Raw genomic sequence first — 21,829 nt, 5'->3', positions numbered from 1 at the left:
GCATCTTATCTTGAAGACAAGGGATAACTTTTCTTTTTACAGAAAGGTCATGCAGATGGGAAACACTATCATTATATATATACATATATACATATATATACATATACATATACATATACATACATATATATATATATATATATATATATATATATATATATATATATATATATATATATATATATATATATATATATACACACACACACACACACACACACACATACATATACATATACACACACACTACGTGTTTGTAAAGTCTGCTTCAACAGATTTCAGAATAGATGACAAAAAAACAGCTCATGTTCTGCCATTCAGCCTCTGCTGACCACCATTTAAGCATACACACATTTTTAATCTACATTTCACATTGTTTTAGTGTATATCACCTGTCCATGTAGAATGTTTTTGTGGCCTATTTAGAAGAACCCTATCTCTGAAGAAAATGCTGCAATCCTTCTGCCATCACCATCTTAAAATGGGGAATTAGCAAGAGAAATTCAATATAAAAAAATGCTTTATTATAATTTCCACATGGGAATTTTAAAGACTTTTTTGGGGGGAGGGGGGGTTAAACATGTTTGTAAAAATCTTTTTTTGTAATAAGTGGAACTAAAAGCCCAAGTTCGTGCCCTCCTACCACTTTTGTGAAATACATTGCTCTCTGAAATCCTTCAGGCCATCTAAGTGATTTACTATCAGAGTTATTCATTTCACTTGCCCTGGGTTAAACAATACTCTGCATTGAATACCACATAATTGAGCCATCAGCTTTGTGCTGTACCCCAACGCAATGTAAATAAACTCATTGTAGCTACAGTTACAGTGAGTACTGGCCAGTAAATATAAGGCATCTGAAGGTGACAACCCCTTTCACAGAACTTTTGCCATCATGTTATTTGGATCAGTGAGAGAAACACTGCCCTAATGCCATCATAGGCTAGACCTTTGATAAATCCTTGAGGGACAAACTGAATTTGTCATACACAAGTAGGAACGCTATCGCTTCTTGCAGATCTTGACCTTTACTGGGAATGTACAAAGTAATAATGAACACGCTATTACGGACAAAATTACAATTTGGAATCCAATGCGTCACCTGAGACCAGCTTCCCTTTTAACAGTGTTTCTACAGAAAAATACTTCTCTAGCAATAAGGCTTTTTATCACATTCTAAAATAATCACAGAAAGTTTTAAATTTAATTGACTAGATGTGGCATGTTCTCCCGCTTGCATAGATTACTGTTGCAATTAGTATTTATGCAAAAGGTACTTCACCTTTTTTTTTTTTCTTTTTGGAGAGGAGACATTTTGTTTGTGAATTAGTCCTACAACCCATAGTTAGATTTTTAAACAACATTTCCATGTAGTTACTTTGCTCCTGAAATATATTAAGTACAATATAGTTAACATAAATAGGATATATTAAAAAATATATTAGTTTATTACGTAGTAGTAGTAGTATATTAGCTATAAGAGGACCATGAAGACCCATCCTCAAACTGCATGGAACAATTTTTATTTCTTTTGGTCCAGACCCATAGTTTATGAAACCCTGGACTAAGCAGACAACTTAATGCTGCCTATTAGTGTTGAACACATAACAGAACCCTGGAAAAAAAAACAATAAAAAAAAAAAAAAAAAGTTATATGATGCTGACAACATTTTGAAATTCTGAGATCACTCTTGGGTCAGACCCAACACTTAAGACGTTCAAGGAGATAGGACACCACCATTTGCGATAAATTCTTAGCTTTGTACTCTGATCAGTTTTCTATGGTAATTACAATAAGATTTCATTTACACATTATGTTCTCACTCGGACACCGTAGGCTATATAAGCATTATTGAGTATAAAGATCAATCTTGAACGGATCAGCAATCTTTAGATAAGACAAGATGGCAGTATGTAGTTACTGCAATAGTTGCTATGAGTAGCCAACAGTTACCAGATGAAGGATTCATGCAGATGCAAGGTATGAGATTTCTTCATCCATGGAGATATAAATGGAGTGTATTTTATTGACAAGATGACAGCATCAGGCTAATCGGCATCATTTCTAAGGATCTCTCCAACATATACACAGCCCGTGCCATCTGGATGTTATCTTCTCTTGCATGTATAGCAAATCACAGGAGCTGGCTGCAGACCATGTGGCGGGAACATTATTTTTTTTTTTTGGGTTTTTACAAGAAAAGGTTACCGAGAGAAAGGGGGGGGAAAAAAAAAAAAAAAAAAAAGGGAAGAGAAACATCTCTCATTGATTTAAGTATTACCTGAAGGGATATTGATTTTTGTTGCCAGTAGAACGTTTCCTGTAATTAAGGTTTTCATTTAAGGTCTTCAAAACAGAAGTCACAGCAGGACTTTAGCTTGTAATTAAAAAAAAAGAAAATTATATTTTAAGAGATGTTTCCCCCCACAAAAATCATCCAGTTAAAAGTAGTCCACCCTTCTCTCCCCTATTTGTCTGAAGTCTCCAGGTATGTAAACATGGGTATTTAGTTTTAGTTGAAGCTGATTTATCCATGTCATTTCCTGGAACATGAGGGTGCATGAAGAAACGATTCTCATATTCTCTTCAAGATAAATAATTCCAAACTCTGCTTCAGACTTTTGACTCCGCTGGAATTCTTTGTGACCAGATGTCGGCAGATCAAATGTTTTTACCTGCCATGAAAAAAAAATAAAAAGGAAAACATAAATATGTATCAAAAGAGACCGAATGAAATAAATTCTGTAAATAGAAAACGTGTGTTATTCATTTTGATCTTCGTGCTTACTGTACAACAAAGAACAATGGTATTTCACTAGCAGTGTGTGCAAATACAAAGAAGCATTTAAACAGATAAAAACAGAGATGAGTTTAATGTTCAAATTCGTTCCACAAAATATGCACCTCATTCTGCTGCAAAGTTTTGTATGTTGCGCCACTAGAATTTGTGGGACTTCAGTGGTCTCAGTACTACTTCAAAATATTATGAATTAACCATAGCTTTATTTATACGTTCCATAAATGCAAGTTTGCAATTTTTGTCATTGTTAGTTAACAAGATAACTTATACTTGAAAAGGATGACCTAAAAAAGGCAACTAGATCAATGAGATCAAGTATTGTTAATCACATGAGGGTATTAAGGCTTGTCACTTGCATATCTCACAACAGTTAGATTCTCTCAATTGGGACACAGCCACTTCCCCTTCAAAAAGGGGACATAGCATCACATTTAAGAGCGTGGTGGCATAATAATTGCTGTGACCAACCTTCCAGAGAGAATCTGGTGTTACTGAAGAGCTAGACAGTCCTCAACACTCTTTCCCTCCCTAGAGATCCCTTTCCATTGATGCAGACATCCATTCATCACCAAACTGCTTTGAAAAGGGACCGTCACTTATCGGGACAGTTATGATCTGATGAAACATAACAGCCAAATCCTGTAATACAAATCATACTCGTCTCAGACTCTCCAGAAAGTAAGCCAGGAAAAGTAGGCAAAGCAGAAAATGGTGGACTAGCTTCATAACTGTCAGGGGCATAAAATGAGTGTGATAATCATGCTCTCACCCCCACCCTAATACACACACACACACACCCCCCCCCCCACCCCAATGGATATGATGCTATAAAGTTGCAGTATATGACAAGAAACTCTTGTATAACTTTACAAAAAAAAAAAAAAGTGGCGAAGCAGGGGTTGGATGAGATACGTTTTAAGTTAGCCACACGTTATCAATAGACCAGCTCTGTAGCTGATTTGGGGACTCGCTATGGCCACATTCTGCAGATCTTGCCTTTTAGGGAATATAACTAGGGAGTCCATGTATTCTAGTTAACACCGTTGCGCTCATGGTATGCCTTGTTGCTGTCAGTCACTTAGGCTGAAGACACTTTCTGATTTAGTCACTTAGGGCAACACTTGATATGATCTTGGCTCAATTTAATTAGACTGGAAAGTAGGATTAGAGGGTATGTGGCCAAATTTAGTCACTAGAAAAAAAAAGTGTAGTTAAATACTACATATTAAAGTGAATGTTTAGTAGATTGGTCTAGAAGTTTGTGTCGGCAGCAGAATTGGCTAGTGCCACCAACTAAGCATAAAATATTGTCAATGAGTTTTCACATAACTATACAATGCTTGATTTTAGGATAAAAAACACCCTCATTTTCATGCTTGCTTACCCTACCCCTTAGACCCTCAATGTCTACTCCCTATACTAGTCTTCAGGACAAACTGGAAGGATAAATAGCCAGTTTTTCCGCTGCACATACCAAAGCAGAAAGATATGCCAGTGCTGGCTGGTGCATCGCTCGGGCCGGCTCCATTTTGGCAAGGCAGGATCCCCCCGCCACCATTAACTTACCTGGCTTCATAGTTAGCCTTAAATGTGCATCTGGGGGGCAAAGCGTAGCCACTCCTGCTCCACCAGCTATGGTATTGACTACAAGGGGACCCAATATGAGGCCACATTGTTTGCTTGGGGGCTGTTGGTGCTCAATGCCCACACCTGTAATAATGAGTTGATGCTGGGGGACATGTTGCTGCCCCTTGAAACACTCTGCCCAGCAGCTTGCCAAGTCTTCCCCTCCGCTCCCCCTGCCCCCTTTACTACTGTGGGGAGGACTGGGTACCGCAGCCATAGCTGGACCTGTTTACAGAGTCTTGCAGCACCTCCTCGCAGACGCTTTAGAATCTGGTTGGGTCTAAAGCAGGGGTGGGCAAACCTGTCCTCAAGGGCCATATCCAGTTCATGTTTTTAGGATTTCTTTAATCATGTACAGCTGAGTTAATCTATTTGGCTGGGTCAGTAAATATCCCACCTGTTTCTACAGACAGAAATCCTAAAAACATGAACTGGATATGGCTCGAGGACAGGTTTGCCCACCCCTGGTCTAAAGGATAGCCTCTGGAGTCGTCATCCCCGCCCCTTCTTCTGTATCTCAGACGCCTAGAGCTCAGGCCCCACTGTCCCAACCCAACCCAGGGTGTCCACTCGAGTTGCAGTGGGCCTGCATTTCCAGGTGGTCCAATGGGCTTTTGGCCAATCCCGCTGGGTGTTTTATTTTGTCACAGTTAAAGCAGCTTTTCAGGCTTATCCTTGGCTGCAGCAGTACACTGCACCTCTTTTCAGTGGGGTGTTCTTCCAGTCACAGAAACTACACTACCCAGGACCTGTGCCTTCCTTTGAAAGTTGCACATCTGGGGGTTCCCCTGGTCTTGCTCATTCTGGCGCTGTTGCCAATCTCTCCTTGATCGGTGAGTAGTGCTCGGGTGTCCTCTGATGTTGGTAGTAACTCAGGTGTCTCCGCAGTCCATGATCTGGCAGCTGATGTCAGTCGGTCACAGGCTGGGCCATTCTTTGGCATCTGTTTCGGGCTCTGAATATGCTTCTATCCGGCTTGGCGGGTGGGAAATGATGTATTATCTTTCCATGAATGTTTGCCAGATTTCACCACTTGTCACAGCTCTAGCACAGATTCATCAATGGCTGAATGGTGATTAAATTTTTTGCGGCCTATAATTCAGAAAGCCAGCTCAACAAGTACAAACCTGTGTTTAAGTATATACAGATGATTCATGAGCCCAGCACTTGGCTAGATTATGATGAGAAATTGTAGGCCAAGTATATGTGCAACCAAGTCATATTCTTGGTTTAAAGGACTTTCCCAGGAGGACCGTTTCGAGGCCTCGGTATCACCGACTCGTATGGCAGCTATGCGAGGTAGGACTTACGCAATTGCTGCTAATTAAAGTGGACTCCCTGATTCATTTTTCTACCCTAACAAGATGGATGAGAAGATTAGCAAGGTGGTTTCGTTAGGGTGCATGTGTGGCCCTTTCTTCTATCCACCTTTTCAGTATTTTGTTGTTACGCCATAGGTGTAGTCCCAGAGAAAGCAGCTAGAAAGTTCTGGTTGATCCCACTAAGTTAAAGGACCTGCTGGGATGGTGCATGACACTTTTGAATGTGTATTGTTTAGCCCTCTTATTATTTTTGCACCTTCTGGGTGAGTGAACAGATAGCCAGTCCTCGATCAGCTCAATCCTCAGGCATGTAATTATTGCCGCAGTGGTCTGCAAAGTGTGTAAGTTCAAAACTGATCCACTAGACTAGGGGCGGTGGGTCATTTTGTCCTAGCTTAGTTTGCCCACTTAAAGTGGTTACTGATTTGGTCCATGTGCATCCCCATACCTATGAGATATATGGTAGAGAGGACCCTGCCTATGAAGGCTTACAATCTAGAGGGTCGAGGTAAGGAGAGACGTGCAAAGAAACATGAGTGACTTTGGTGAACGGGGAGTATGTGTATATATCTGTGCATCTGGAAGATTAGAGGCTCTGAAAGCATGAAGAGATGGGTTATGAGCTATTGTAGGTTGGGTAAGAGTCTGGTGGGGGGAGAGAAGTTCCATAGGAGGGGAGCAATTTTGGAGATGGAGGAGGCTGTGAATGGGGAATATTTGAAGGTCTAAAGCAAAGCGGAGTGGTCTATCTGGGGTGTTTCTTGTGATGAGGTCAGAAAGTTAGGGAAGGGCTGTATTTGTGAGGACCTTGTAGGTGAGGTTAAGGAGCAATTGGGAGCAAGTGAATGAATTTGTTGAGTAGTGCATAAAGGTATTTCAGCTCGTATTTGATAAACCTGAACTGCCCAGTGTCATCCAAACCATATGGTTCGAATGAATAGAACTTTGTCTGAGCTTTGTTCATAGACTATAGATTACGAAAATACAAATACAATACAGTGTGGCGATTCTGTGGAACACAGTGAAAATCAGACCCACAATCAGCGCAAGGACTTTATGATTTATCACTCAACTGCATGCATACCACAGCTCTAGAATCTATTAGAAGACATATTGATAGTAACCACCTTTTTTATTTTAGGAAGTGAGAGAGAAAATGCTTCCTGGTTTGTTAGTGATAAATTGCTGGGATTTGCCATGTGGACAATATAAGAAAAATGATCTGCACCATTATTTGTTATGCCAAATGTTGGCTCCTTCTCATGGTTGGGGAGGGGGACAATGAGTTCCCCAATCAGGATGTCTGATTTTACAACATTGTTTACTGTACAGTCATAGCCAAAAGTTTTCAAAATGTCACAAATATAAGTCTGCTGCCTCAGTTATTGTGACAGCAATTTACATATAATGAAGAATATCATGAGTGATCAGATGAATTGCAATTAATATCAAAGTCCCCCTTTGCCATGACAATGAACTTTATCCCCAAAACAACATTTCCACTGCATTTCAGCCTTGCCACAAAAGGACCAGCCGATATCAGGTCAGAGATTCGCTCGCTAACACAGGTGAGAGAGTGCTGATGAGGACAAGACTGGAGATCCCTCTGTCATGCTGATTGAGTTAGAATAACAGGCTGGAAGCTTTAAAAAGGAGGGTGGTGCTTGAAATCATTGTTCTTCCTGTTAACCATGGTCATCTGCAAGACCTTCAGCTATTTGCTAAAGATTATTTAAAATGGTAATGATTTGCTTGGGAATTATGGTTTTAAAAATAGGAGGTCAGTAAGCTAAAATGTTCAACAACATAAACATAAAAATTGCCAATGAAAGTCCACCAACTACTCTTGCTGTAGATCAATCTTTCAGGGTGATATAGCAAAAGATCACCAAAATAGTGGTGCATAAAGGTGAAATTGAAGCAAACCCATGTGACCCACACTGTTCTATTTGGAAGGAGGGCCAAGTCGAATTTAAGGTTTTTCCATACATATTATGGAAGTGTCAAACATCTTGTTTAAGAGAAAATAACTTCATGGTTCCAAATAATTTCATAAGATTACATCAATAAATTAGAATAAAGAGAAGTGATTAAATGGTTTTGGTGAAGATTCAAGTAAATCAATTCAACAACTTTTAGGCGATCAACATTTTTTTTTATTTTGGAGTATATGTTCCATTGATGGGTACAGATGCAAACATTAAGTCACCAGTATGAACACATCTTGAATATGGGTACAGTTACAGACATGGTACTTGCCTACAAGAAAGACAAAAGAGAACTTGAGATAGTTCATAGACAGGTAACTATTAAGAATTGTCACATTACAAAGACAGATTATGTGAATAAGACTTTAGATTGGAAAAAGGCATCTGACATGTGTCCTAATGATTATATTTAAATAAAACAAAGATCAATAAAAAGATTACTCAAATGAGCTATTCATACCTAGCACTTTGCAGGTGGCAATGGGCAATCTACTTCAATTGGAATATTTTTTTACCATAAGCCTATAAATGGCAGAATAAATTGTCCACAATGTTCCCAAGAACATCGGACACGCTTTTTTATACCGTTGTTACAGTAAAAATTAATAGATTTTTGCAAAGGAAAAAAAAATAAATTTGTTAATTGAATCTGCCCCTAAGAGTACTTCACATTAAGGTTTAACCAAGGAAGGTGGTGATGTCCAATTCAGTAAAATTGGCCTCTCACCAAAAAATAGTGGCGAAAACCATTTTGTGTGCTGACCTACGCGACCAATCAAATACCTAGAAACCAGTGACATCATAGAGGCCCTGCCTGATAAATGTTAAGTCAGGCCTTAAGAATGGTGTTGCAATTCTCAGTGAATTAATATGGTACATTGGCATAAATATTAGTTAATCCTGCAAACTAGATGCTTCAACTCCACAGATTACAATTACACTTCAATTGGATGTTTTTGTTAGAGAGGCATTCCAAGCTATAAATACCAGCATTATTTAAGTAATTGATCCAGAGCATTAAATTGGGGATAATCCATTTCTTAACCTAACACAGGTAGCAGGTAGGGGTTTCCACTGCCAGAAACCCCTATTAGCTGAACAAAAAAAAAAGGTATTACACAGTCATTAGCTTTACAATAGATGGCTATGGTAGTGCTGCCATAGATCACTATTGTGAGCTTCAGATAAAAGCGTAAATTCCCCCAAGAGTGTTTCCCCCATTTGATACTTGTAGCGGGAAGTTTCAATTAAGATGGGGCTGTTCAAAAAGTGTACTTATAGGGGATAAGTTGTCCTCTACTTCGCTGAGGTTTTACTTTGCTTTCATCTAGATCAACCCTACTATAACTTATTGTTAGAATTATTATTAATAGGTTCAACTTGATTGACTTGGTTAATAAATCCCTCCCCCCCCTTCCCCCCAAAAAAAGGACACTTATTACTTGAAATATTTATCAATTTGGCAAACAAATTATTTGTGGACAATTCCACTTCACATTGCCCATAACATGAACCAAGAAGTGGGTGGAATACAATTTGCAGGGCAGGCCACAGTAGTGTAATGTTACGTCTATCTTTAATGTTTGGAGCAGGAGCAGGTGAGCATAGAAAATGAACTGAACATGTATGTTTGTAAACTGAGTGAACCCACTTGCAGTCATTAGGAATTAAACAACTTTCTGTACAAGGGTCAGATAAGAAAAACTCACTTTAGGAAACAAATAAGTCAAGTTAGGGGTGATATAAGAAAGATATATTTTAATTGAAATTAAATGAAATTAAAGGTTTTCTTGGTTCAATAACCAAAACTGCATCATAAAAAAATGATTACATGGTAGGTGATGGGGAATCACTGTTCTAATACTTAATGTTAAGGTACATTTCCACTTATTTCCTAAAATAAAAAATAAAAAACCTTGCAGGACAGGATGAATTCAAAACGATACAATGGCATTATGCAATGGATGGGGCTCACTGTTGGGGCCACCTCTGTACCTCAGATTCTCCTTTGTGGTGGCCCAATTTCATCAGGAATCCCCCTGGTGTAGATGAATGAAACCCCAGTATAAGCTAGGTAAGGAGAGACTAATTCATTTTAAAACAATTCCACTTTCAAATATAAAAAATTACAAGTAAAGCATATTGGCTAAATTAACAATTAAAACTTCCCTTTGAGTTGACTATTTGCAAATAGTGGGATATTTTAACATACTGCATTAATAAGTCTATGTATAACTAAACAGTTATTTTGCAACTCAAACACTATCCTAGAAGATTATTCTGTGCAAAGGTTCTGACACATTTTAAAACTTCTTTGTCTAACTGTTCAGTATGCCTTGAGTAATGCATACAAATTCTGACTTCAAACTGCCTGCCAGAAGCATCGAGGGATATAGAGAGGCTCACTTACACGGCACAGTCAGCTCTGCGAGAAGATCAATAGAATGTTCTCCCTTTTTTCCACATTAATCAAAAAAGGTATCACTTTCTAGCTCAAGTTCTCTGAGGCCCAACACAAGCCTTGTCATATCTGAAGGACAGGTCATTCTCTAGCACAACATTATTCTCTGCTGTTTACACACAGCATCAGAGGGACTCAATTGAAAGGACACTCTGAATTCCTCAAGGTTCTGCTTTTCTGGGGATACACATAAACAAGTGCTTTATTTCTGTGGTGGTATGGAGGAGTATTTAGAGGCTGAAAGGAGAAGTGAAGGATTAAATAAAAAAAGCTAATAACAGTGTTGCTTTGTTCAAAGTAATAAATGACATACAGGCAACAACCTTAAATATAATATGTTGTAGCAGTGGATAACAGGGCAGATCCTAAGGTCTTTATCTATATATCTCCAGCAAAAAAAAAAAGGACTAGATCAGACAGCAGAAATGGTATTGCAGATAAAATGACTATGAAGAGGTTTTCCATTTTGGAACAATCCTGCCTCTAGTTCTTGCTACCCAGTGAAACAAGTACATGGGTTCCTTCTACCACTACCTGATGTGAGCAGTCGCATGGAGCCATTTTATAGCAGGCAGAGAAAGCAGCATTTATTTAGGATGATTCAATACTTCAAATCAATATCCTAACATGCCCACTGAAGAACAATGTTGTTTTTTTTCTGGACGGCTTGAGTGGGGCATCTTTCAAGCAATTAGTTAGAGAACTAATTGCTGTTTTATCCATTATCTCTGCAATTACTGCTACTACCAGGATCATTCCTGCAGTTCAGATTCAGCTGGTTGCTAGGCAATTAACTACAAACTTCATTCAGTTCTCAGTCTGAAAGACTCAGGTGTGCAATTACCTGCCACACTCATATGCAGCTAATCATCCTGCAGTTGATTGGTGCCGCTTCTTTTATAAGCCTCTTCCTGGAAGCATACCAATGCTAGCGATAGTTTGACCTAGTATGCCTTGTATCCTGACCTGTTCTACCATCAGTGTTTGAACCAGATTGTTATTCTCCACTCCCGACTCTTGGCTTTGTTAAATGGATCATCATCCTTTATTTATATAGCGCCACTAATTCCGTAGCGCTATACAGAGAACTCTCACATCAGTCCCTGCCCTATTGGGGCTTACAGTCTAAATTCCCTAACACACACAGACTAGGGTCAATTTGTTAACAGCCAATAAACCTACCAGCAAGTTTTTTTGAGTGTGGGAGGAAGCCGGAGCACCCGGAGGAAACCTACGCAAACACGTGGAGAACATACAAACTCCACAAAGTAAGGCCATAGCTGGGAATTGAACTCATGACCCCAGTGCTGTAAGGCAGAAGTGCTAACCATTAAGCCACCGTGCTTTGCTCTCATATGCCTACCTGTCCTGATCCCAGACTTGTTTGATGGATTCCATGGTCTACTCTACTCCTGGTCCCTGCCCATCTTATCTGACTCTTAGTGAGCAACCAAAATGTACTTGTATTTGGCAGAACTATATGTAAGGCTAGGTACACACACTGGAGAATTTTCCGAACAATGTTATCTACAACGAGTGCTCTACGACTGAAGGTCCGATCGGTCAGGCAATTTATGCGTACAAGCTAGACATGTTTTAAATGAGTTTTGGAAGCTCAACAATCCAGCCAGTGACTTTTGACAAGAATATTGTTGTCTTAAAAGATTTTGCTTCCCGATACAGATATGACAATTTAAAGAGCTGAACATAAACAGCAAAAACCTTCCACAAACTCAGATTCAGAAAAAGAAAACAAATTGCCATTCATTCAATAGTTTCTAGGAAATGAGAAAGTAGTGTCATAAAGCCGTAGCCAGGTTAATCGTTAAATAGGTCGGTGGATGCCATTTATTTTTTATTTTTTTACTACATCATTTCTATGGATCTTGTTAACAAATAAATGTGTTGGATTAAGAAGAGTGGTTTCTTTGGTGCACTTGCAATATATATATTTGCTTAAAATATATTCACAAGTTTTAAACATGTTTAATACACATGCATGGTCTTACCCAATACACATCTATAGGATACATAGCTATGTGCTTTAGTTGTAGAGTTGATGTATACAGGTGTTTAATTATGGAAGCAGACATATCTAAAACACACCGTTAGTATTTCCCATCTATTTGCCCTGCTTCTAGGCTGGACAAACAAAGGAATATAATAACGAAAGCAAAAATTTGCTATAGACACATATACAGTACATTGTGTCAGGATCTGCCTGCAGCCTTCTGCATTGCATGCTGCTTGTATTGGCAGCTCTTGCCTCCAGGACCGTGGACTTGTATATTTATTGTATTATTTGCAGTACCTCTATTCACCAAAAGGTGCTACTATTGTGCCTTTCTTTTCTTCAATTGGTGTTAGCCTGTTGCACCACTTATCTCATGCACCTGGGTGTTCCCTATTTATACTGCCTCTCGCTCTGTGCTGGTCATTGTTGTTTTGTTGCCTCCTGTTATGGTTCGTCTCCTGGTTTTCCTGTGCTCTCGTACGTCCCATCACTACTCCACATCTAACCATTCTATCTGCATCCTCAGAAATTCCTTACAACCAATATCCAGTCTTCTCAGATATCCCTATGCAGTTTCAGCATTAATTTAGTTCCTACTATTTATCTGTATTTTTGAACAAATACCTTTATGCTTCATCACATCCCGGGCTAAAATGAAAATCACAGCTTTGAAGCGTGACACAGCTATTATTGCTTTTCCGTTGACAGCACATAATAGCCACTTGACTGATGTGCAGACACTGCACCACGTGGAAGAGGTGAAGACATCAGATATTTACCATGACACGCCCTGAAAGGAGTCACAGTTTGAGGAACTATTGGCAGTTCCTCGTGGAATTGGTCATCAATTTATACACATTACATAATCGTAAGGTGATTGGAATGAGTTTATTAAACCGTAGGACCAACCGAATGAACCGACGATGTCGTTCATCGTGTAAGTATACACACTACAGCGATATCTGACCGAACAGTTGTATGTCGACTTATTGGCTGAAAAACCTCCAGTACTATAAAAGTATAAAACGAACTGACAAGTGCTTCTGGTTCCACTATAGGGATACAAATCATATAACCATATCAAACAGTTTAGGATAAGTTCTTGAAATAGGGATATTCTTCCAGTCCCTATCGCATGTAATTGTACTTACTAGAGGACGAACTTCTAAAGGCCAGATAGAATCAAGTTGAAATCAATTCCTCCTTTCCACCATACATGTAGATTGATTGGTAAAACTTTTCCACTGTGCGGTCAGCGGATCATCTTGAGAAAGGCTCAGAGAGCTGTAACGTGTTGGTGTGGAAGGTGGGCATATGACTGTTGCTTTTTTGATTGTGAACATTCTTGGACTCAGCTGATTGTACCTGTGTATGCAGCTTAATTCCAGGTGTGAGCAGTGTTTATGCTATGCTTAAGATCTTTGATCATCGGTACGGGTCTATCCACTGTTTTTTTATGTGAGTGCATTCATAAAATTGTAACGGAATTCTACCCGATTGTATAATGCTATATGCTATCTCCTTACACATGATTGCAGTTTGGTCCAATTGAGAGGATATACCATCTGAGCAGAGGCAGCGGTGGTAGTGTTTGGTATCCGGACGCTGACCGCTCAGTGGCAAAAGTTTTACCGATCAATCTACAAGCATGGTGGAAAGGAGAAATTGATTTCAACTCAATTCTATCTGGCCTTTAGAAGTTCATCCTCTAGCAAGTACAATTACATGAGATCGGGACTGGAACAATCTCCCTATTTGAAGAACTTATCCTAAACTGTTTGATAAGGTTATATGATTTGTATGCCTATAGTAGAATCAGAAGCGCTTGTCAGTTCCTTTTTAGTTTTATAGTTTTGCATGATTTGGGCATTATAGGTGTAATGCCCTTGAGGTAGCTACCAGCAGCAACTGAGCGGAACACCTGTTGATTCTGTGCTTCATTGGTTGTTCTGAAAAACCTCCAATGTCTACCTAGCCTTACTGTGAGTGGTCCACTCCATTAGACATGTGCCAGACTACTCCATATTAACCCTTGCTTGTCTTGCGCAAAGTTCTGCTAACATATCATGGTTGCTCATTACCATCTACTGTGTTCTGCCCTCTCCACAAGGCAGGTGCTAGATCAACAACTACTACTACTATCAGAGCCTAAGTCCTAGGGGATACCGAGTACTGTGGAACATAACAAGTTCCTTGAAAAGGGGGCTACTAAAAGTGAACATCTCACAAAGCGCTTCTTGCAGTTGATATCAGGCTACTCAACACTAAGGCACAAGGAGGCAATCCTAGATTCAGTTCTCACAAATGAAGACAAAATATCAAATGTATGTGTTTGACAAATGGTCACTTCATCCCAAGTTCTTCAGTGTGTTTTAATATATAGGCATTAGTAAAGCAGAACTATACCAAAAGAGCCCTTTGTCTGTTTAGTCTAGAGACAAAATAAAAACGAAAAAAATCCATGGTAAAAACTAAAAGGGGTAGATGTGTTAGAGACACAAATTACAAGATGAATTAACTTCTTTGGTCTATTTTTGCTCAGATAGATATATGCTATTAAAGAAACAAAAAAGAGTAATCGTGAAAAAAACCAAGTTTTTAGCCAATCGCTGCTGATAAGTTCAAGGTGATTGGAGAACGGGAAATATTCTCATACACAAAAAATGGCAATAAGGAAGCATATAAAAACTATAGATCAGTTTGGATCAACGCAAGCATAGGAGGGCGGTTGGAGAACCAATATCACGGAGACCAGAGTTCTGAGTCCTAGGTTTTTCAATGTAATAATTAGGGATATTTACTTGTGGTCTACCTTTTGAAAAAGGTACAATGATTTGAAACAGAAGTGGTAACTCAAACTGGAAAACAAATAGAGCAACAGATTATGGAGTGGCACCTCAAATTTAATACATTAAAGTGTAAAATAATGTGTGTGGCACACAAAGATCTGAAAGCAGAATACAGAATGCATGTTAAAAGAACAAGAGCAACAGAAGAAAGGGACCGTAGAGTTACAGCTGTAGATGATATGAAGGTAAGCAAGCAAGCAGTCTAGTGAAGCTAGGGGAAAAGCCAGTAGAGCAACTGACTGCATGGGAAGAGTTATTTGAAAGAGGGAAATTATTTTGAGGCCATTTAGGTCACTGGTAAGACCTCACGGCAAGTATTATATACAGTTCTGGACTACAAAAGTAATTAACAAAATTCCAAAAAGGACTACTAAAATGATGCATGGGCTGGGATAGATACATATTAAAAATATTACACACTTAACAATGGAGAAAGACTGAAAAGTATGCATAAAATACAAAATTCTCTTTTCTTGCAGAAAGAACAATAGAGCCAAGGAATAGTCTAACAGCAGTACACAGTTAAAGCATAAAAAGTAAATAAAAACAAATTCAAGAATGCATGGGATAAAACACAGGCTATGAATTAATATAGCTAAAAAAAAAAAAAAAAAAAAAAAAAAAAAAAAAAAAGGGGCATACTAAATGGACGTATAGGATCTTTATTGCTGTCAAATTCTAAGTTTCAATGACACAGTCTGAAATATAAGTGAGATGGAGTTTGCACAGTATACTGCACTCCATCAATAACCACTTTTGGTGCCAGGGAAGTTGGTACCAATTCATGTTAAGCCATAGCATTATTGACACAGTACTTTCCAAGTTTAAAGTTTTTAAATACCATTTGTTACATACATTTGTCCTATCAATATATCAATCTATTTGCGCTAGAATGTAAGCTACCATGAGCTCTCTCTCCTAGGGTTTTCCTAAAGCAATTATGTAAATTTGCAGTTTGTAATTTACACAAAAAGACAAAACAAAAAACAAAATCATTCATACCATATAAAATAGTAAATTTATGGCATCACATGCAAAACATTTCTGCAGTTGGATGGCAAGGTGTTTGACATAATGTCAAGAATGAATCCCCTGACCACCACAAATATTGAGACGCAAACACAGACTTTAATAATGTACCCCATATTATAAAACACGATATACAGGACACCAAACTCCACATCTACGTCTAATAGCCTACTTTATAATACACAAATTTCAGTTTAGGAAAAAAAGCAATGCATATGAAAGCGTTTTGCATTCACCGACCGTTCTAAATTACATTATGAAACATACTCACAATGAGTCATGTGACAAGCGACATCACTGCTTACAAATGGATTTCTTTTAAAGGCATTTTACATATATTCCTGACACTTGTGTATTATGCATTTATATTCACACACACAAATGGCAATTCAAATCATACAACCAATTTAAAAATGCTTGATTGTAAGTGCTTGAAATTAAAAATGCCCAGAATGTTTAATTGTGAATTACATTACTTGCATATTTCTATTAATTAATGAAGCACTTTTTGATACATGATTGGTCTTTGTGGACTACACATGGGATATAAAAACAGGCAAGCACCCGCAAACTTGGCATTCTTGCTCACGAGCTGGTCCCACACTGTGATGACTTATGACCTAGCGCCTGGCGCACAACTCCCTGCGTTTGCCGAGATTCAGACAATTTGTCGTCCCGTTTCTTTCAATATTTACAACGCTGCCACTTATAAAGACACTGTTCTTCTCTCACACCCCCACATTGCTATATTGCCCGAGCATAGCATTGAGTATTGTACTTTGAGCCCTGCACATAACTATGTTTTGTTCTTTGTTTTTCTATTTGGCATATTTAACAGATATGCTTGGCTCTCTTGTTTTGTTTCACTAGCATTTACCTTTGTAAAACCCAATAAAAATGTTAAGACTAGTTTTTGTTTTACAAGGTACTCAAATACAATAATGAGCCACTAGGGCAAATTACATTATCATGCAGGCAAACTAGGCACATGTGTATACACCATTCAGAGAGCAGCACAATTTCATGTTCATGGTAGTCATGCTGCATTTAATTTTTTTTGCTACTTTGTCTTTCAACCATCTATCTTAATTTAATCAGAGTGGGTGGTGAATACAAGGGCATAAGCATGTGGGTCACCAATATGTCCCACTATCACCAGGACAGTGGCTTTTATCTATTCCCAAAATCTTCAAGTGGCAATGTTTATTCTCCCATAATTCAGACTTGAGAGCTACTCTGAATCATTTGCTTAAGGGTTGCCTCCCCTTAGCGTGACCTTCATCACCCCTGTGTAATATATAAAGGGTTCAACCTTCGTAACCATCTTTACCTGAAACCAGGGTCCTGCACACATTGCTGGAGTACTCTAACCATTTAGTACTCTTTAACAAAGCTCCCTAAAGATCCATGGGTGTGCACTAGATCGCTCTGATTACCCACAGCATTACAACAGTTGTCAGGGGAAAATAGTTAGAGCCCATAAAGAGGGATCAACAGTTATGTAGTAGTGAGGTATATGGGTGAAATGGTGAGAAGCCACTCCCAAAGAGAAAAACACTTTAAAATAGATATAGTTATAATTTAAATGAGGTACGGTACCTATATCTGTATTTCACATCAAACACTGTTGAATCTTCATCCTCATAATTGTCCTCATTGAGAGGGGCCATTTCTACTCGCTCAGCTGGAGTCGTTATGATGTCATATTTACGTGTTTTTCTTATTCTTTTTCCAGACCTGGGAAGGAATAAAAAGCTTAGATAAGAACTAAAACCATAACCTCAGAATGCTAGGCAGTATGAGGAGTTTGCGCTAAACAGGAAAATTATTGGAGGCATATAGTAAACCATTATGTGCATATCTTACATCAGTAACAAGACGCCGACAAGTGACAGCACCAAATATTTTACTTATTGCTCTCGGAATTAATATAACCTATCGGCCTTAAATAATCACTCCACCAGAAAAACAAAATTTAGCATTGGTTAGTATTAAGTAAATAATTGTTGTTCTCCTAAAACCAGTTTTCTTTAATAATCAGCATTTTAATTTAGGATGTACTTAAAAAAAAAACACCACAAAACAAAAACCCACACCCCCACTGGGGAAACATACCCTTCTCTGAACTCTGCTAGATATCACACAGGCTGTTACAGTAGAGAAAAGATTGTGAGTAATGGCATCCACACAGGCTAGACTGTTCATACTCCACATGTCTTCTAATTGCCTGCCATTACCCAGCATTCCATTCTTACTTTAGTAAGCCATAAAGTACTACCATGTAATTCTCAAACCTTTTTGCCTTAATTTTCTTGGAATCTAGACAGCAATTGCTCAATCTCACAGCAGGGTATGCTCATCAAGACTCACAGTAGATCATAGTAAACTGTATTTTTATACTTTTTATATGAACATAAAAAAATAAAAATCTGTTTGTTTTCAAAGTTGCCAAGCGAGATGTATAAGAAATTATACAGGTCAGCTCCATGACGTGTGCCCTAATATTCAATATGTTCTGTAAATAAAAGTTAATGTTGTCTACAAATTATTAAAAACCAATGTTTCCAAGGTAACTTCGCCACATCTGAACCATATTGTCCAATTATTCCCTTTACAGAGTGGGACTATGTTCACATCTCCCAGGGTTGTGGTCTAGCTCTCTGGATGTTCTAGGCTACCCCATCACCCCACTTCCCTGAAAATCCCTCTGCATTGCCACACAGTAAACATTCACTGATTGGCGATAACAACGTTTCCATCAAGATCCATCCGATTGCTTCTTGTAGGTAAGGCAAGTTAATAACTTATTAAAAATATGTGGAGAGAAAGGCACTAAAATATAGAACCAAATGGCCATAGCCACTTGGGAAGTCACCAATGGACATTCTACATCTATGGAGGCGAGAGGGTTCATCCACAACACCAAGGAGCTAAAACATGCCTGTGTGGGGGACTTTGCAATTTATTAGTGAAGAGCCTGGCAACCCATTTCCAGATATTTACCCAGAGCCATAAAACAAAAGTTGCTGTCACATCCAGGCTCTACTGGGTATCAAAAAGAAACAGATACGTTCATGCAAATAAATGATTTTGAAGGTGATCTGGAGAAGCTTCACGACACCCAACTCACCTTATTGATGGACTTAGAGTTTGGTGCAAATGTTGCCCGACTGCACGCAGGGCAAATACTGCCTACCATTACACGCTGCACACTCATAATGGTCACTTTGATTTCTACACTATAGTTTAGAGTTGGACTAGGCCACTGTAAATCAACCTGTACATTTTACATGCCTCCTCGCACCCACCTTTGAACTTTACCAAAAGCTATATCACGCCTCAGATATCCTAGGAACTCATTACCTGCTGCCAGACAGTTCTAATGCAGCCTTATCCAAGGTTACTAGTAATATGACAGCAATATCTGAGGTCTCTTCAGCTCCAGGAAGAGAAACTACAATATCAATCCTTCTTTCTTCATAAAATAAGCATTTTTAAATCCATATATGGAACAAGATTCATGTGATGCGCTCTGAATGATTCTCTTAATTATAGTGGATAAGTACACCCTACAAAGAGATATTAGTACAGCCACACCTTCTGTCAGCTAGGAGGAAAACACTGTCAATGGCAATTTGAGAAAAATAAATAGAATGAGTTCACACAAACAGCATACAGTAAAAAAATAAAAAGATTAAGTTGGACAAACTGGTTTATAATCTAGAGGTCACAGAAATAAAGAAATGAGCAAAAGAGTTCATGAAAGAGGACTTAATGGAGATCCTGATGCGACAATGAAATGGTCGCCATTCAGAATGTTGACACCATACTATCAGCAATCAGAATGTCGACATTGTAAATGTCAACAGGTAGCGTCGGCCAGAGTGGCATTGTAATTTTTAATCTAATGCATTATGCCAACACTACAACCTGTTGACAGTCACAATGTTGACAATTTAACGGTGGCGGCATAATCACTATGCTGCAGTGAATAGTATTGTAACCCTTTGTTAAAAATGATAAACTGTAAGGTTTTGTCTATGCTCAATCACAGCCTGGATACAATAGTATACAAGTCCAAACACTTAGAACAGAGGTGTCAAACTCGCAGGCCAAACGCATAGTTTGTGGCCTCACCAAGACCCAGAGGGAAAAAAAAAATATATATAAAATTAATCAGACGTCACCAAGCCAGATATTCGGCGCCCTCCTACGTTTTCACTGAATGTTGGGCGCGACGTCATCATGTCTGACATTTGCAGTGAGGAGCGCACAGAGAACAGTCACCAGAAGAAGAAAAAACAGGTGAAGAGGAGTAAAAGCAGCATGAAGGGCGCAGTGTCAAGCATCGGGAGGAAATCATTAAACTGTGTTTTTTTTCTCAATATTCTTTACAAAATTGCATATGCCAATTAGACGATAAATAACCATTCGGCCCGATATTGCATTCGTGTGTACGCTCCAGTGATGAACAAGGATAGCACAAATAGTTTGATGTGATTGTTCAGCTATGGAACAACATGCTTCCAATCCTGCAGTGTGTTTGCACTCATGACTGCCTGCCCAGAGAGAGCGTTAGCAGCCATCACCGTGTCTGTATTGTTAGATATAATGTGATGTAGGTGGAACAATTTGTCTGTGCCAAAACGGAATATGTCATTTCGGAGTCAGTGTTATCTAGTGAACTTTATAATGACATTGTGGAAAAGTCAAAGTTTATGTCCTGTGTACCTAACCTTAATCAGTGTGACAGGAATGAATGAATATTGTGCCACCATTCTTTAAATGGCTACACTGCTCTTGTACCAGATAAAGTGTACAGATCCGAAGGTACATCATGTATAGTGTGTACACATAAATCAGCAGACTGACGAACTTCAGTCGCTTGTAAAAAATAGTTAGTGATAACAAATTGGTTGGAAGATTTTGTAGGGTGTACCCAGCCTAATAAGAGGATTGATTTGGATTAGAATTGGCCAAAATAAACCTAGCCCCATTAAACACCAGTGACACAACATGTCAAATACAATGAAGTTGATTGCAAGTGAATAGAGCAGGCATCATTAAAAAAATGATGCACCGGCACCGCAAGTGGAAGCAGACATAGATATGTGGTCACTGGAACCAATAATAGCAGCATGTAAACAGGTATGGGCATGGAACCTAACACATAGTTGCCTACATGAACAGGCAACTAATTAAATTGCCTACTACAAATTTGTGTGTTCTCCTGGCCTTAAGACATAGTTCCCGTGGTCACACCTCCAGGATATGGCAGCAATATCTTCAGAGGGGAGATCTCAAATGTCAGCAGGTAGGAGGACTTAACATTAAAAATCATTCTTTTACAAGTGTTTTCAAAAAGCCAGTGGGTACTTGGCCTAAGGAATGGAGATGTGATCTTAAAAACCCCTTTTCTATTTTACAGAGCACAACACTGTAGCCCTGGTAGAATTAATCTTCCTGCACCACTTGTCTTATCAAGAATGACTTCAGACATATATGCACACTAAATGTTTTCCTGTTATAGAAAGGAAAAAAAAAAAATGTTTATCGATTCATTTTATCACAAACTACATATTAATTGTTTTTTTGCACACTTGCTCTTTATGGACTTCGTTATTAGGGGTTATATACTAACGAAGTCCAAAAAGAGTGAGATTTAAAAAAAAAACAAAAAAAAAAACCCACTGCCACATCTGGACATTTCTATTGTCTAATGTGGTATATTGCTAGAAA

General features: G+C 38.6%; 1 protein-coding gene across 2 annotated transcripts in view; it reads right to left on the bottom strand.

Annotated features, from left to right (window-relative positions):
- Window positions 1-1,218: 1,218 nt before the first annotated feature.
- Window positions 1,219-21,829, bottom strand: part of FAM174B (family with sequence similarity 174 member B) — a 37,220-nt gene continuing 16,609 nt past the window's right edge. Inside the window, exons 2-3 of one of the 2 annotated variants that reach the window (XM_075207716.1) lie at window positions 17,690-17,827; window positions 1,219-2,676 (exon numbers count right to left, since the gene is read on the bottom strand). In XM_075207716.1, coding sequence (XP_075063817.1) covers window positions 2,673-2,676; window positions 17,690-17,827 — 142 coding nt within the window. In that variant the 3' untranslated portion in view covers window positions 1,219-2,672. Of the gene's footprint in view, window positions 2,677-7,932; window positions 8,009-17,689; window positions 17,828-21,829 lie in introns of those variants that run through there. The other variant, XM_075207715.1, reaches the window with a different exon arrangement.

The sequence above is a fragment of the Mixophyes fleayi genome, chromosome 4 (genome assembly GCF_038048845.1).
Source record: "Mixophyes fleayi isolate aMixFle1 chromosome 4, aMixFle1.hap1, whole genome shotgun sequence".
In the NCBI taxonomy this organism is placed as follows: domain Eukaryota; kingdom Metazoa; phylum Chordata; class Amphibia; order Anura; family Limnodynastidae; genus Mixophyes; species Mixophyes fleayi.
The sequence above is the reverse complement of the archived record's forward strand: the minus strand, read 5'-3'. Positions and strand labels throughout refer to the sequence as shown.